Genomic DNA, 16,960 nt, shown 5'->3' on the forward strand with positions numbered 1-16,960 from the left:
AGGTGATTAAATTAAAAGTGATTTATATATAAAACAAGAAAAAATACTATAATATTAGCTATGCTATTTGCTGAATTTAAATTTATTATTTAATATATACATAATTTTTATTTGTGCTATAATTATAATTTATAAATACAATGATGACATAAATTACTGTGCATTTAGGATGATGCATGGGTCAACAAATTCTAGATTCAGGAATTATTTTTTAATATACACAAGGCCTTTAAATAGTTACCCCCATGATAAGGATAACACATTGCACAAAACAGAAATTACTACTGAAATTTTAACGTACAGTGGACAATCAATGAATGAAATTTTTTTTGTGGGAAAATGTTTTTCTTTGATTAATTATGAGAAAAAACTTAGTAAAGAGTATATTTTTTTAACTTAATTTCAAAATTGTCCTACATATTAATTAGAAGAAGAAGTCAAATGTTTTAGGGGATTACATGCGTTAAGATAATTATTTTATCTTTGATATATATGAGCAAAAATATTTTTATATAAATATTTAAGTAGATCGGATGCACCACATCATTTGTGACTTGTCCAATAAAAACATGACGTATAAATGACATTAAATATAAATTGATTATAATATTAATAACAATAAAAAGAGAAAATGTAAAAAATCAAATATACATTCTGTATTAAAAATAAAATCAATTTAAAAGTGTCACACAAAATTTTGTTTAGATTATTCAGAGCATTTTAATTAAAAAAATTATAAATAATATGATGCATCCAATCTAATTAAATATTTTTTTATTTTTAATATAAAATAAATTATTATTTAAATTTTAATTTATTTAAATATACTAAATATGATATTTTGAGTACATAGCATAAATTTTTTTTTAATCAATATATTTTATTTTGTTTTATTTTTATTTTTTAATATTAAAATATTTTGAAATAAATCTAGTTTAAGTTAAAGATCATGGTTCTTTTTTTTTTTGAAAAAATTTCATAATTTTTTATTTTTAGCTGTAATTAATATTTGTAAAAAGCCCTTAAATATTATTTTCTCAAAAAAAAAAAAGGGAAATGCTAGAGGAGATTCGAAAACATCGAGGTTAGCTGCTTAGGCAGAGATGGCGTACGAATGCCGCGCACACGGTATTCTTCCGCGTATCCATGACCTTGTTCCTGCACCTTGCTCTTTCGCAGAGACTTTTGAATTATAGACAAGAGAGCGGGTGATTATGGATTAGACTTTTCATTTGCCTTTATTATTTGCAAACGACATTGATGGAACCTTCTACAGCGCAGATGGCGGGAGGACCCCGAGATCGCAGAGCTGATGCTCTTGGGGACCTTCGAGTCCTACCCGATGAAATCATCTGTTCAATTTTAGAGGAACTCACTCCTCGAGATGTTGCTCGCCTCGCTTGCGTTAGCAGGTATAGTATACGCAAGTCTCCCTCATCATTCAGTGTATAAGAAGTTCGGGTTCAGCTATCTCTACATTTGCTGTTTTCTTGCCGCAGCTGTCCGAATCTCTTGTTTTGTGTCGACTTAATTTGCATTAATGTTCATATTTCCTTACCAATGGCCAATCAGGTAATCACGGTTTGGGATTAAAGATCATGCTATGACTCCGTTGGCGATCTTCTCCCGTTTATATATTCTTTAGGATAATTTTAATAACATGCCTTTACTTATTATAAGTAATGCTCATGACTTGAGCGAAACATATTTAGGTGTAAAGCAAATGCTTTTGTATTTATACGACTTAACTTCGACAAGCTTTACCAACCGCAATTTGAACCATAAATAAATAAAATTTTATGTATCAGGGGAAATTTGGCGTTCCATCCATGTTGTCCCTATCATTTGTAGTCTATTTGGCTGCGTTCTAATTTTTGATGAGAATATTGATGGAAATAAGACAGAATTTTCTGTTGCATTTCTCATGACTTGATACAGCGTAATGTACTTACTGTGCAATGAAGAACCACTATGGATGATTTTATGCCTTAAGGGAGCTTCTGGTTTACTTCAGTACAAAAGCTCTTGGAAGAAAACTGCGCTGCATCAGTATGTATCCTATGAATCTGCGAGCTGTGATGCTTGATTTTACTTTCCGTTTCATGCAATTTGTAACACATATGGAATTGGGTATTTTGGTTGCAGCGAGAATTTGCCAGACAAATATATTGAGTGTAATAGAGGATTTCTTCATTTTGATGGTGATGGTTCTGATAGCTCTTGCTTATCTTCTATTTTCTAGGCATTTTTATATTATATGGCCTTGAAGCAATCTTAGATGAGAATTTTCTCTAGAACAGATATTGATACAATGCTTTACTTATCTTCCATTCTGCAGGATTTAACTCGTTATATTTGTATAGAAGATTATACAGGTGTCACACCAAGTTGGATACATTTTATGTGGATAATGGAAATGTAAGAAGAAAAGATGTCTCTCTAGAAGACTTCCGTGATGAATATGATGGGAAGAAACCGGTACAGTGCTAAAATAATTAGATAGTAAATAAATTTTAGAGTAAATTACAAAGATCACTAAGATTTGCTGAAGTCATGTCTTTTTTCTATTTTCAAAATGTACGTGTAATTTTGAAACGTAAGTTATTCTACATTCTAGTCCAATTTTAATTTTTTTATTATAACACATTCTATTTTTCCAAATATTTACATATATATTAACAATAATATTATCTAAAAGACTAAAACATCTTTATAGAGGATGTTTTAGTCCAAAAATATAAAACTGGACTAAAATTTATATCTTGAAAATAGAGAACATTTATGCAATTTCAATAAAATTAATGGGAGATCCGTGTAGTTTACTCTGTGTTTTATAATTTATTTTCTCCAAAATTTTCTGTGCCAGTGCCTATTGTTCATCTCTATCTTTCCTTGGCTTTATTTGTTTTCAATTTTTTTCATAAATTAAAAAAATTGCTTGCATATTTGCTGATTTTCTCAGAAGCAATAGGGTGTCCCCCCCCCTGAAAAAAAAAAAAAAAAACCCAACCCCCACCATCTAAAAGATAGGAAACAAGAATTATATATCGTTGTCTTCTATGAAGGGATGTTGGTATGGTTGATAGCTTAACTTTCCCTCCCTCCCTTTGTGTAATGGAATTTTGGATATCTCAGAACTCAAATTGTGATTTATCGATACTTAATGGCTCACTTTTTAATGATGTGTAATTTTGATTAATTGCTTCCCAGGTAATGCTTACTGGATTGGCTGATGCATGGCCTGCAAGGCATAAATGGACAACTGATCAGCTGTTGCTAAGCTATGGAGATGTAGCATTTAAGATTTCTCAAAGGAGTTCTCGGAAGATCTTGATGAAGTTTAAGGATTATGTTTCCTACATCAAACTTCAGCATGATGAAGATCCATTGTACATTTTTGATGAAAAGGCGTGTCTATGATTTATGTTTCTATATAGCTAGCACCCCTTCCCCAGCCAACCTGAATTCCTCTTTTCTAGTTTTCATTTGATAATTTTGGGGAGTTATTTTAACACTAATTTCTCTTACAGTTTGGTGAAACTGCACCGGGCTTGCTGAAGGATTACTGTGTGCCTCATTTGTTTCAAGAAGACTTCTTTGATATTTTAGATGAAGATAAACGGCCACCCTACAGGTGGCTCATAATTGGGCCAGAGAGATCTGGTGCCTCTTGGCATGTTGATCCTGCTCTCACTAGCGCATGGAACACTCTTCTTTCTGGTCGCAAAAGGTGAAAACATTGAGCTGCTTGACATGGAAGTTTTTTCTATCTTTTGGTTTCATGGCATAGATCATGACTTTGAGCATGGCAACCGGTGAAACTGTTTGCATTGCATGTTTTGAATTTATTATTTGAAATCAATGATTTGGAATTTTCATATTAATGCTATTAATATCTTGTGAACATTTACTTCATTGGGAATTCTTATTTGGTTGAGACCCCCTATGCTACTTAAGCACAATTGACTTTGAATATAAGCTATGGGGTAGAACCTCCTCTCTAGAATTCATAAAATATGTTAGCTTAATTTGTGGAAGCTGTAAATGAATGTAATTGGAGCCGTTTCAAACATGGTTATTATCCCTATGTAACCTAATATCTAGAACATGATGTGTTTTTTGAAGTTCACACGGACTGAAGATCTAGGAAAATCCTAATAACAATGACACCTGAATTCCTTATAAGCATTTGAGAGTTCTTTCAACCTTTTGGATTCTTATTGATGGCATGCCAAAATATTTTGGATATAAATAAATGAAATGAATCAAGTTCTTTTTCCCTTTTCTTTTTTCCTTTCTGTGTGCCGGGGGAAGAGGATATTTTTCAAAAGACACTTCCACACTTTCAAGCATTCTTATTGTACAGGAATGCTAACGTTACATCTAGACATCTTTCTTTGTCTGAATGTCAATGGATAACTAAGTCAACATCATAGAACAGTATGAAGATAGTGGGGGTGTATGAGTGAGAGTTAGAAGGGGGGGAAGTGTGTGTGTGTGTGAGAGAGAGAGAGAAGGCATCGCCACTTGGTTCAATCATCTACTGGATTTTTTCTTGATGATGCAACTACAAACATATGTTCAATGTTATTTATTGCTTAGATCTTCCCCATGTTAATGCTTGACTATGCTTCAAATAACTCATGCTGAAGGCCTAAGGGAATTTTTTCACTTGCGTGTGATAGGTGGGCATTATATCCTCCAGGAAAGGTGCCTTTGGGAGTCACAGTGCATGTCAATGAAGAGGATGGTGATGTTAACATCGAGACACCATCATCACTGCAGGTTCTCTAATGCTGCATTATAATCTACAAGCATTTTCTAGTTATCTTTAACTATCTTGCAGGCAGCATATAATTCATTGGTTGCTATGTTCACAGTGGTGGCTGGACTTCTATCCACTTCTTGCTGATGAAGACAAGCCAATTGAGTGTACACAACTACCTGGAGAGACAATTTATGTTCCCAGTGGATGGTGGCACTGTGTTCTAAACTTGGAAACAACTATCGCTGTCACGCAGAATTTTGTGAATTCCAGTAACTTTGAATTTGTATGTTTGGATATGGCCCCTGGTTATCGTCATAAAGGAGTTTGCCGTGCTGGATTGCTAGCTCTTGATGATGATAGTTACGAACATGTGAAAAAGAATGTTTTCTGTGATGAACAGAATTTGAGTTATTCCATTCCGCCAAAGAGAGAAAAAAGAGCCAGAAATCATGAAAATGGAGATGATTTGAATAATGAAAGAACAAAAAATGGTGTATCTAGGGCCTATAATGCATGGAAAGATGGATTTTCTTATGATATTAAGTTCTTATCCATGTTTTTGGATAAAGACAGGGACCACTACAGGTCCCCATGGAGTTCAGGCAACAGCATTGGCCAGCGAGAATTAAGAGAATGGTTATCCAAACTCTGGATTGGAAAACCAGAAATGAGAGCGCTAATATGGAAGGTATACTTTTGTTCTTTGGACACACTCTTTAGGCTCACAAAGTCAACTTATGAGATGGAATGACCTTTTTTTTATCTATGTTTAGGGAGCATGTATTTCACTAAATGCTGGCAAGTGGTCAGAATGCCTATCTGAAATTTGTTCCTTCCACAATATTCCCTCTCCCCTTGATGATGAAAGGCTTCCTGTTGGTACGGGTAGCAATCCTGTAAGTTATTGTTTAAGCATCTGTTAATTTTGACTATTTTGTTTTATAGAAGACTGGACTACTCCAATTTTTAGGCTTTGGTGAAAATGCTTAGTCTTTAACATCCCAACAATAGTGATTATGACTTGCTATTGCTTCAGAACTGTAACAAATCTTAGTGGAATTATTTAGTTATTTACCAAGACTTCTTGGTTCAGTCAAAGTGCCGGTGCTTGACTGTATGAGTCTTATCCTTGTAAGTATGAGCTCACATTCTGAAACTAGCATCCCTTGCTGTACACTATCAACATTTTGGGGCATTATCAAGGGAATGGCTTCTGTAATCTTGGGATCTAGGCCTACAGAACAGAATGGTGAAAGATGAGTGTACCTTGTAGAAAAATGCTTTGATGGAAACCTAATCAGTGTCTTCTTGTGCATTTTTATTATCTATGGACAAAGGAGTTTGCTGCATTTTGTGAATTTAAAGGTAAGTTGATATAACTGATCTTTAAATATTGAGAGTAACCCCACATTCTTCTAGTTACTGAAGTATGGTTTAATCTGTGTCTGTGTGTTCTGTACAGAAGAAATGACAGACTCCTGATTATAGTAGAAGTTAAATGTGAAATCCAAAATGAGTTATAGATTTCACTTTTATTTGCTGGAAAAGACTTTCCTTTAGGAACTTCATAACACGTAGAATTTGAACTTTCATTAGCTTCCTCTGGCAGAACCTCTTCTATTTTCCAAGACAATTCTCTTGTTGACTTCTAATTTTTTTTCTACAGATTTTAGGAAAATATATTTTCTCATGAGAAAAGTTTTGCTCCCTTCTATGACTATTATCTCTCCCTTTCTCAACAGGTTTTTCTCGTGGGAAACACAGTTGTCAAAATCTTTGTTGAAGGAGGGCTAGAAGTTGCACTTTATGGTTTAGGCACAGAGGTACTTCTTAAGCAATTTGTTTCTTAATTGCATCAGCTTCACAAATCTAACTTTCACATGTCCATGTTACAGCTCGAGTTTTACAATATATTGCATGAAGTTAACTCCCCTCTTAGGAATTGTATTCCCGAGGGCTTGGGCACTGGAATTCTTTATCTTGATAACGGAACTTACACCAATCTGCCTTGGGACGGAAAGGGAGTTCCAGATATTGTTATCAAGAATAATCTAACCGGGCAAAAAGGTGGAGTTGATGATTTCCTATTTGGTGTGTGGGGCAAGAAGCAGTTTGAATATAGGAATGCTGAGATGCCAAAACATGAATCAGTTAGTTCAGCTGGGCACTCAAATATATGGCCTTATATTATAACAAAACGTTGCGAGGGTAAAATATTTGCTGAGTTGTAAGTCTTAGCTATGTGCTTCATCAATAATATTGCAGCGTATCAATCTTATTTTCTGATTTCTTAAAGTAACATAGTTCTTTGGTCTTCATTTTGATTTGCTTGCAGAAGAGATATACTATCAAAGGAAGACGTAACAAACTTAGCTTCCTTCTTGGGAGAGCAGTTGCGGCATATTCACCTTTTACCACATCCACCATTGAATGTTTCAGCTTTCTCTGTCATTGAACAGGATTCAGGCTTGCCTGAGATTAATGGTTATGCTGCAAGTTTTAATAATAAATTAAACATGAGAGCAGAGTGGGAAATCTTTATCAGAACTTTAACGAGAAAGAGGAAGGATGTCTTGAGTCGCTTGGCTAAGTGGTATAATTTGTTCCTTTAGTCCCTTGGTGACATTTTTGTTGGAAAGAAAAGTTTGAAGATACATAGGAAACGCATCTATTTAACATTTTGCTGCTTACTCATTGTTTGTATACTATGTAATGATCTCGAGTACTTTGTATGTTGTTTTCGGTTTCATATCTAGTCTACTTGCTTAAAATGTACTTTTTCCATGCACGATAGTTGTGCTTAAGTATGATTGCTCTGCATTTGTGGTTCTGTGCAACTGAGTTTTTTTCAGATTCATTGTTATATAGAGCTGATATTTATCATAAAAATAGGCCATTGCCTCTTCTTTTTGAAAAATGGTTTCTGATGCTTGTTACTACAACTTTGTAGGGGGGACCCGATCCCTAGGAAACTGATAGAGAAGGTCAATAAATATCTTCCTCATCAATTCGAAAATTTGTTGAACATAACCGAGGTTTCTTCTTAACTTGCCTTTGTTTTACATTTTAAGACTAAATAGCTATAGCAGAGTATCATGGGATTTCTATAATTTTTTTTTTTTCTCATTTCACTTTGCAAGTCCCAGGACAATGCTCGTAAACCATGCTCCTGGATACACTCTGACATTATGGATGATAACATTTACATGGAACCATCATGTGTTTCTACCGCAAGTGAAACCTCTAGACAGGGTGCGCTGGCAGACAATAGATCTTTATGTGGTTCCAGTGTAAATAGAGATGTGAAGTCATGGCGCCCTAGCTACATCCTTGATTTCAGTGATCTTTCAATTGGTTGGCATCTCTCCTTGGCTAAGAATTATGTCATAATTTCAATATGGTCCCTAAGAAGAATTCACTCAATTCATTTTCTAGAGTGATAATTGACCTTCAGCTAGGTATTAATAGTTTATTTATTGTTGAAGATACGTGTTTTGAGCACCTCTGTTGTTAAATTATTTTTGGTTTCATTCTTTTGCAATTAAGTGAATTAATAAGTTGAGTCACTTGCCTTTTAGTATGCTGAGCTTTCCTTTGTGAATGTTGCGTTTCTCCACAATATGTAGCTTCATATTTAAATCGATAAATATGCTTTCCTGATTTTCCATATTTATATAAAAACTGGGATTTGAAATTTATAAATTTGAAGGAAAAAAAAAAAAAAACTTGACCATAAATGCATTTCAATGTCCCGCTCCTTGGGAATTCAAGTTGATCTTTTTCTCTTCTCTTTTCTATTGCAGGTGATCCTATTTTGGATTTGATACCAATTTATTTAGATGTATTTAGAGGTGATTCTTATCTCCTCAAGCTATTTTTAGAAAGCTACAAGCTTCCTCTTGCAATTAATATCTCAAAGCATGAATCAGCAGAGAATGATGATAAATGTTGCCGGCTTTCATATCTTGCCATGTGAGTACATGTCTCCAAAGTTCTGCTGTATATTGTCTACTATTTATCAACTCTCATGCTATATCTCCTGCCATTGATGAATTAATCACATTTTTCTTAATTTCTGTGTGTCAAGTTATCTGTACAATATTTTAAAATATGAATTCATGTACCAATAATAGCCACTTGCTCTCAGTTCAGGCACTCCTTAAAGGTTGCTAAGTAAAGCACTAAAAGATGTTTCCCCAGTCGTGACAACAACAGTTGTTGTTTATAGAGAGATCTTTCAAAATGTTGATTATACCCGCTGCTTGTGAGCTTTACCACAACAATCCTAAATCAACTAATTCTTTCAAATTCTTTTGCTATCAATATGTACCAGAATTCTTGTGAGTAACATTCATGAATATTAGTTATTTTCTTTCATCCACCCCCATTTTTTCTTCCCAACTAATTCAAGTTCTTTTCAAGGTCTCCTAAACACCTGCATCTTCTAAATGAAGCGTTTTTAAACGTGTTCATTTCATTCAATACTCCTAAACACGATCTTCCGACCTTTTTATGGATAAATATTCGCTCACATTTAGTCTAGATACTAATTGTAAGAATTAAAATATTATCATCGATGATGTTGCCAACCTCAACTTCCCGTGCAATGCACAGGGCATAAAGATCTAGTTTTTGAATACTTGATCAACACTTGCTTATTTTCCATCTTGGCTTTTGGCCTTTGCAATATCCAAGAAAAAATGTTTAGATAATTCAAACTCATGCATGTTGGTGAAGCATAATGTCCTATGGATAAATTGGTAGATGTGAAGTACCAAGTTGGCTATTTTGACGTGCAAATGCAAATAATCTTTGTGCGGAGAAGTTTGACTTTTTCTTTCATTCATTATTGCAGGTGCTACTGTATATTGCATGATGATAATGTCTTGGGAGCTATATTTAGTATATGGGATGAACTTAGATCAGCAAATTCATGGGAAGAGGTTGAATTGACGGTGTGGGGGGCGTTGAACAATTACAAAGGCTTTCCTTGACATTTGGGGAATGTAATAATGGTGCCTAAATAGACATTGGAGGAGCCCTCTTTATAAAAGCACATGTTTAATATTTCTGGCATCTCACGAGAGAGGTGTATGATTCACAGCTATTGTTGTCCATAGGATTTTATGTTCTTTGAATATTTTATTTGATAATTCATAATAAAGTGCCCCCCTGTTCATAGCTGGTGCAGTTTGAGTGTTATCATGATGTCCCTTTGCTGCTGGAGTGACATTATATTGATGAAGAACGGGACTTGCTTTCTACCGATAAACATTGAAAGTGAAGAGCTCAATCTTTCTTTTTGGGAAAAAAATATTGCAGGGAAAAAATGCACTTTGTGCATTGCCCCAGTAACAGTGATCTTGTATAGGGGAAGTGGTTGGTTCAATACTCTGCAGGATTAATTTAGTCTTCTTGCAATTCAAAAAAAAAAAGTAATTTTCAATAGAAGAAAATTACTGCAAATTAGGTATCCTTTTTGCTAGGATGTTTAGAAGCATGAGCGGATTTAAATTTACATAAGGAGCTTCACGTAAGATAAAATTAAATTTAACTAATATAAAACAAAAAAAATATAAAAAAATTGAGTCTTAAGATTTCTTTATGATGAATGAATCTTATGATTTTAAGTTAAGATATAATATGTTTTTTATTATTACTGCGCACTTGCTATCTCTCTCTCTTTGAGCAGTCACTCTTACCTAACAAATGGTATCAAATTTAAGTTTTTCTCGAAACTTGAGAGCCCATATTATGCAAACATTTCAAACCTAAAATGAAACTGGTCATAACTTTGGTGGCTGTCTTTCAACATAGAAAGATTTTCAAGACTTTGAATTAATATGAAAAGTCTCAATTGAAATAAAATTAAACTTAAGGATCAAAATAAAATATGAAGAAATGACACATTGTAAATACCTGAAAGCCTTCTTAAATTTACATGGTAACATTTTCCTATTTTCAAAATATTTATTTTATTTTATTTTTCGTTCACAATCACAAACCTACTACCTTAATATCATTTGATTTACAGAGATACATGCGCACGTGAGTGTTTGAGTAGAATGCATGTTTTAAGTAATACTGGCACGGGAAGTATCATCAGTCGCTGCTTGTTTGAAATGAGTTTTCCACTTGACCAGGCTGACCATCAAACATAGATGTCTTAGAAACAATTAGTATGGTTTGGCCAAACAGAAAAGGAAAGGAAAGCATGACATATTCACTCCTTCTGAGCAAAGAATCCGATTGTAAAACAATTTCAAGGGGGAAAAAAACAAAAACAAAAACAAAAATTCCATTTACAGGAAACAATAGCGCAGCATGTTATTTACATGCATGCTTAAATACGGCCTACAAATTCGCCACTTGTTTCTATATCATCAAGATCTGCATCAGCATCTAAGTCATCTAGGTCCACGCTGCTGCCTCCAGCCAGAAGGCCACCAACCATGGGGGCAATGGGAGGTGTTTTTGCCTCTTGTATTATGGACAAAACTTCCTCCACACTCTGTGATGGATTATTTACATCATTGCTCTGCCAACTTCCTCCTTCCGTCAGTTCAATAGGCAAGTTCCTCAGAAACCACGGGTGATTTTTTATCTCTATTATACTTATTCTCTGCCGAAAAAAAACAAAAGAGGCCAGAAATGACTCAATGCTTTTGAGGCAACGTCTTGGAGCCAGCAGAGTGATAAGTAACTAACCCTAGAACATGCATTTAGTTTATATGTAAGTGGTGTGCTCAGTACCTTTTCAGGAGTGGCCACAAATATTCGTGATAGAAGATGTTTACATTCCATGGAAACTCGTACATGATCTGGGATTGAGTATTGGACACTGAGTATCCTCTGTAAAATGCCGCATTATGCATAATTGAATAACCATTATACAGAAAGCATAACCAAACATAAATTCAATCTCATTTCTATGTAGCTGGAATTTATGAAAAGGATTTATGAAGTTTGCAATTTATCATTTATCACTCACCCCAATGGTTTTTCTAAAGTTTCTTGGATCCTCCGGGTCTTCAAAGGGATAAGCGCCAACTAACATCACATATAAGGTGACTCCACAGGACCAAACATCTGCTATCTGCAGTTGTCAATGATTACACTTATGGTTAGCTCAGAAAAGAAAGAACAGAATGCAGCTATATGGATCGCCCTAAAATTCCCTCGAAATAGGAAGAAGCAAAGATCAAGGATAAGCAATAAGAAAGAGAAGGACTTCACCTTTCCGTCATACTCTTTTTTTGATAGGACCTCAGGTGCAATGTAGGCTGGAGTGCCTACGGTAGACTTAGGTTGTGAATGGAATACAGATGACTGAAAGATAAGGTAAAAACACGTTAACACATCGTTTGATGAAGGTGGAAACATCTAAAGTTCGTAATCGTTCTTAACTTTTCTACCTTTGAGTATCCAAAGTCACAAATTTTGACACGCGGTGCAGTACTGCCATCTAAGAGAGTATTTTCAAGCTTAAGATCTCTATGACAGATTTGCTGCAGCAGTAATCATTCCTTTAACTAAATATTTATGCACTGAAAACTAACTTGACTCGTTATAAAGGAATGCTTTAGTTCTTACCATGGAATGACAATAACTGACTCCAGATATCAATTGCTGAAAGAAAAACCTTGCCTGATAAAAAGAAACAAGTCCACCTTAAGAATTAAAGCTATAATATTTGTCAATGTGCATGTATATATATATATATATAGGATTAACAGAAACAATTCAGCATAGAAGGGTTTTGTTCACCTACGTTGGAAATGGACACTTTTCATACAAGATAAAATCCAATTACGTAAATGTCCTCACAAGGTCCCACATAAAGTTATCAAATAATGTTGTTCCCTTTCACATTACCTCATCCTCGCTAAATCTACCAGCGCTACATATCCTCTCAAAGAGTTCCCCTCCGGCTGCATACTCCATCACTATGGCAAGATGAGTTGGCGTTAGGAGGACCTGCAAGAAGAGTAATCAAAGCTCAGATAAATGATCCTAGTTTTGAAATCAGAGGGAGTGAAACATTTAGGAGGCATGTTTGCACCATTACCCAAAGGGGAAAAAAACCAAGACGACGACTATGACCACGAAACAGAAGAAAGGGGAAATATAATTTTAACATCCGAATCGCGACTTTACCAATCGTTAGAATAAGGAAATAGGGAACTAAATAGGAAAGTAGCCTATGTATCTCATGCTCATATAGCACCAAAAAGAGTTCTGCTCAAGAAAAACTGGCATTGGATATGTTAAATGAAAGAGATAGGCAATGAAGATGAACTACAGCTAAAAAGGGTTAGGATAAGCAAATATTTCCAATTCCGAGGCTTTCGTTCCACAACTCTGAGGTCACTAACCTCTTTGAATCTAACAATATTGGGATGCTTCAATGATCTATGGTTCATGATTTCCCTTTGCACATTTTCATCAATCTGCGTCACCAAAAATGACATGATCCTACTAACCAGATATCAGAATCATAAACAAAGAGAAACACCCGGTGAGATGAAGATTGAAAAGTCTGGAAGATGAAAAATCCAGATAGAAATTAAACGGGTGAAGAAGAAGAAGAAACAGACCTTGTGACCTCTCTCAATAAACTTGACAGCAAAGTACTCCTTCGTCCCCTTATCCCTAACGAGCTTAGCTACAGCGAAATTCCCAGACCCAATATCTCTGACAATCTCGTAACGCTCCATGTTTCGCCTGAAACGCAAGCCAACAAAATCTTCCTTCGATCACTCCAATTCTGAAGACTTCCGTGTTCAACAGATAATATTAATTCTTTTCCACTTCCGATAATGAAGAGAAGAGACCAGAAATTAGACAAGGAGTTTTGGCATTTCTGCAGAGTCTTTTCGCAGTTCACATTGACTGAAGCCGGTCTTTGACACTTGCACTGCTGTGATCATATTGACACGTGTTAAATAAGCCACACGGTGGATAGAAATGTCGGGAGAACCAACCGTTCGCGGTTGGAGAGGGCGAGAGTGGACTTTATCGTTATTCTTATTCTTACTATTATTATTACGAGACCACGGCAAAATTGTACCCCAAAAAAAAAAAAAACTATGATTTAGCCATGTATAGAATTCGAGATTCCTACGGTTAAGTGAGAGAATATCAAACGCCGTAGGATTAAGGCCCTGACTTGAATTTAAAAGAATTGAAATTGAGATTGGCCTTGGAGTAAGATTGGGAGTAGAAGTGAGATTTTAAATTTATATTTAGTATAGTGTAATAGTTATAGGAAATATTTTTTATTTTATTTTATAATTAAACATAAATTATAAAAAGACCATTATACCCTTTATAATTAATAAAATATAATTTCCCTAAAACCCATCATTCATCCTCCCTAAATTTAATTTGAAGGTGTAACATCTTAGAAAATTTAACTTAAAGATTATTAAATAATTAAAAATAAATTAGATAATTGAGAGTTAGCTTGAACAAAAAAATAATAATAATAGTAATGTATGAATGGTTAATGGATATGTCAAATCCTAATTAGGGTTCATAATTGGACCCTATGTGATATTGGATCATATTTGGGTTCAATTAGATTGATAGTATTCAAAATCTAAAATTTCAGCTAAAGATTTATTGGACGCAGCCAAAATTTAATTATTATTATTGATTAAATTAGTTGAAATTATTATAAAAACTTTACCTTAAGGTTAATTTATATTTTAGTTATGTGTTTAAATGTTAGAGGTATTACAGAAGACGATCAAATTCAAAGGCAAGAAAGTAAGTAGACATAAGGAGATGTAGTGGTAGAGGATGATAGAGGTAGACGAAAGGAGAAGGGTGGAATACAAAGGGAGAAGACTCGGACAAACTACACTAGCACTTTGCCACTCTCTCCCCCACGTTAATCACTTCTCTTCTACAGTGTTCAATTTCTTTCCAAACCTTAATTCGAGTTCGACGATCAACTACTCAAGGATTCGTGAAGTTCTAGATATTTGGGAAGATAGCATCGTAATTTGGGTTTTTAATCGTGTTAGTTACTTTGATTTGTTTTACCTACATTTTTTGTTGCAATTTTCACCCAAATTTATGGTCTGGTATGAACTTTTGTCTTCAATGGTTCATTAGATTTCTATCAGTTTTGTGCATTTTAGATTTGATGGGTTCTGATATAAAGAGAATTGTGTTTGTACGGTGCAAAATTTATAATTTTTAACATTCTTAGGTATTTCTAAGAGGAGGATGGGATTCAGAGGATGAATGATGCTCATACTATGTGATCGAGTGTGCAAGGGCCAAGCAGTGGCAAAGAAACAAGAACAAGAGAGAGGCAGGCAACAATGGAACCTAAGGCCAAGAAATAATAGAAGTAGGTGGTGGTTGATAAGAATGGGGGTAATTTGGTCTAAAAGAAAATCAATCCTATAATTAATTTCCCAATATCAAGGGATGGCGGTATTGGATAATCTCATATAGATGGTATTGGAATTGAGATTAAATTTCCTAATGCTCCATGCTAAACACAAAAAATTGATATTGACCACTACTAAGCCTAGTCCCATCCTTTCAATCCTTCATACTAAACAAGCCTTACAAGTATCACATGGTGAGCAATAGTGAATTTTTGAAACAGACCTATCCAAAATACAAGTCACTCTCACATAAATAAAATTTTTAATATTGCTTTTTCAAAACTTTTCCCATTTCAATTATAAAATATTTTTAAATAAAATATTATATATCAATAAATTTAATTAAATATGCTTAACAAATTTATTTTTTAAAAATAAAGATATGAACTTATAAAAGTATCATTCATTTAACATATCAAAAAAGAGATAAACAAAAATTTAAATAAAAAGACAAATGGCAGTATTGAAGTAATTGTGTCTAATGAAATTTTTATTCTCTCAAAATATCTTGTATTTTGTTAAAAACATTCTCTCAAAATATCTTGTATTTTGTTAAAAATATTCTCTCAAATGTATCTTGTGGTTTGATATAGAAAGAGTATTACATGTCTCATTATATTTTATTTTTAATATTTTTTATAAATAAAATATTAAATGAAAGATATTTTTGTTTTGAAGAAATTAAAGTTGTAAAATGTATTTAATAAATTTTATTAATATATGTAAGTTTATCTAAAAGTTTCCCATGTTATAATTCGCAACGGATGTGGTAATTTTTTTTTTGGGACACTTGTTATCATTTTTTGAAAAAAAAAAACGGGACACTTGTTACCATTTAACTTCATTGCTCTCAGCATAAAAAATTTAAATAATTAAAATTTTTAAATTATAAATAATATGATTGATGTTAAATTAATTTCACAGACATTTTCTAAAAAAATTATAAATATCCTTTTGGTCCTATTTATAAGGCAGAGAAAGAAAAAAATTTATTTCTATTTATAGAGCATTTATCAATTTTTAATGTTTCTCTTTACGTTACTGTCCTTATTAAATGCTTTAAATAAAAATATTAATAATGATATTTAAGATATTTATTAAGAGTAAAGGTGAAAACTTATTAAATTTTATGATGAAGTTAATAAGATTTAAATTTTTTATTGATTTTAGTAAAAAAAATATTAAAAATAATTTATAAATAAAAATAGAAAAAATGGAGTCTACACATGATGGCCGTGAGATTATCTGTAGAAGTGGTGTTGTTGTTGGCCAGGCAAATTTATACTAACGTCGCAGACTCATTGTTAAATCTCATCACTCATGTACCCCTGTTGATAAGATTACCAGAGCGAGCACCATTTAATTTTATGCTTCGATAGACTTCAAAATTTAAGGTTCCTTCATTTTAGTTTATTTTATAAAAAATAACTTATTTTTTTAAAAAAAGGTCTGATTTTTTATTATGTTTATTTAAAATTTTAAAAATAATTAAAAATATAAAAAATAAATTTTTAATTATTTTAAGAAGCTACTTTAAATAATTTATAAACATAATTTGATATGGTAGATGGAAAAAATATTTTAAGAAGATGTGATATGTGAAGATATTATAAAATTTTAAAATAATTAAATAAGAAATTATTTTTAAGAATAAAAAATAAAAAATATATCCAATGTAAATATAATCAACTAGTTATCACTTTTTTATCATTAAAAGTTTGTAATCAAACATAAAATAATATCTTATTTTTATAAAATTTTTACAAAATAATTTTTTTATAAAGTC

At 33.1% G+C, this 16,960-nt stretch overlaps 2 protein-coding genes across 8 annotated transcripts; one reads left to right on the forward strand and one right to left on the reverse strand.

The window, feature by feature from the left end:
* The first annotated feature begins 1,083 nt into the window (after window positions 1-1,083).
* LOC129294420 (lysine-specific demethylase JMJ21) lies at window positions 1,084-9,958 on the forward strand. 5 transcript variants are annotated; one of them, XM_054932785.1, is made up of 17 exons: window positions 1,084-1,208; window positions 1,282-1,412; window positions 1,939-2,049; window positions 2,146-2,201; window positions 2,339-2,478; window positions 3,211-3,408; window positions 3,531-3,730; window positions 4,686-4,785; window positions 4,881-5,456; window positions 5,542-5,664; window positions 6,511-6,591; window positions 6,664-6,995; window positions 7,104-7,361; window positions 7,719-7,803; window positions 7,909-8,122; window positions 8,572-8,740; window positions 9,624-9,958. In XM_054932785.1, the coding sequence occupies exons 2-17, from the start codon at window positions 1,282-1,284 to the stop codon at window positions 9,760-9,762; spliced, it is 2,913 nt and encodes a 970-aa protein (XP_054788760.1). In that variant the 5' UTR covers window positions 1,084-1,208; the 3' UTR covers window positions 9,763-9,958. The 5 variants fall into 5 exon arrangements, with proteins under 5 accessions (XP_054788760.1, XP_054788761.1, XP_054788758.1 ...); XM_054932786.1 differs by having other exon boundaries at window positions 1,110-1,128; XM_054932783.1 differs by having other exon boundaries at window positions 1,135-1,412.
* A 992-nt stretch (window positions 9,959-10,950) lies between these two features.
* LOC129294433 (serine/threonine-protein kinase SAPK2) lies at window positions 10,951-13,709 on the reverse strand. 3 transcript variants are annotated; one of them, XM_054932809.1, is made up of 9 exons: window positions 13,366-13,695; window positions 13,144-13,218; window positions 12,644-12,745; window positions 12,362-12,415; window positions 12,184-12,276; window positions 12,005-12,097; window positions 11,760-11,864; window positions 11,522-11,620; window positions 10,951-11,390 (listed from the first exon to the last, which is right to left on the reverse strand). In XM_054932809.1, exons 1-9 carry the CDS (start codon window positions 13,483-13,485, stop codon window positions 11,112-11,114), a joined length of 1,020 nt encoding a protein of 339 aa, XP_054788784.1. In that variant the 5' UTR covers window positions 13,486-13,695; the 3' UTR covers window positions 10,951-11,111. The 3 variants fall into 3 exon arrangements, with proteins under 3 accessions (XP_054788784.1, XP_054788786.1, XP_054788785.1); XM_054932811.1 differs by having other exon boundaries at window positions 13,144-13,243; window positions 13,366-13,492; XM_054932810.1 differs by lacking the exon at window positions 12,184-12,276 and having other exon boundaries at window positions 13,366-13,709.
* Window positions 13,710-16,960: the final 3,251 nt, after the last annotated feature.

The sequence above is a fragment of the Prosopis cineraria genome, unplaced genomic scaffold (genome assembly GCF_029017545.1).
Source record: "Prosopis cineraria cultivar Desert tree isolate PC_DT_omini unplaced genomic scaffold, ASM2901754v1 PC15, whole genome shotgun sequence".
Taxonomy (NCBI): domain Eukaryota; kingdom Viridiplantae; phylum Streptophyta; class Magnoliopsida; order Fabales; family Fabaceae; genus Prosopis; species Prosopis cineraria.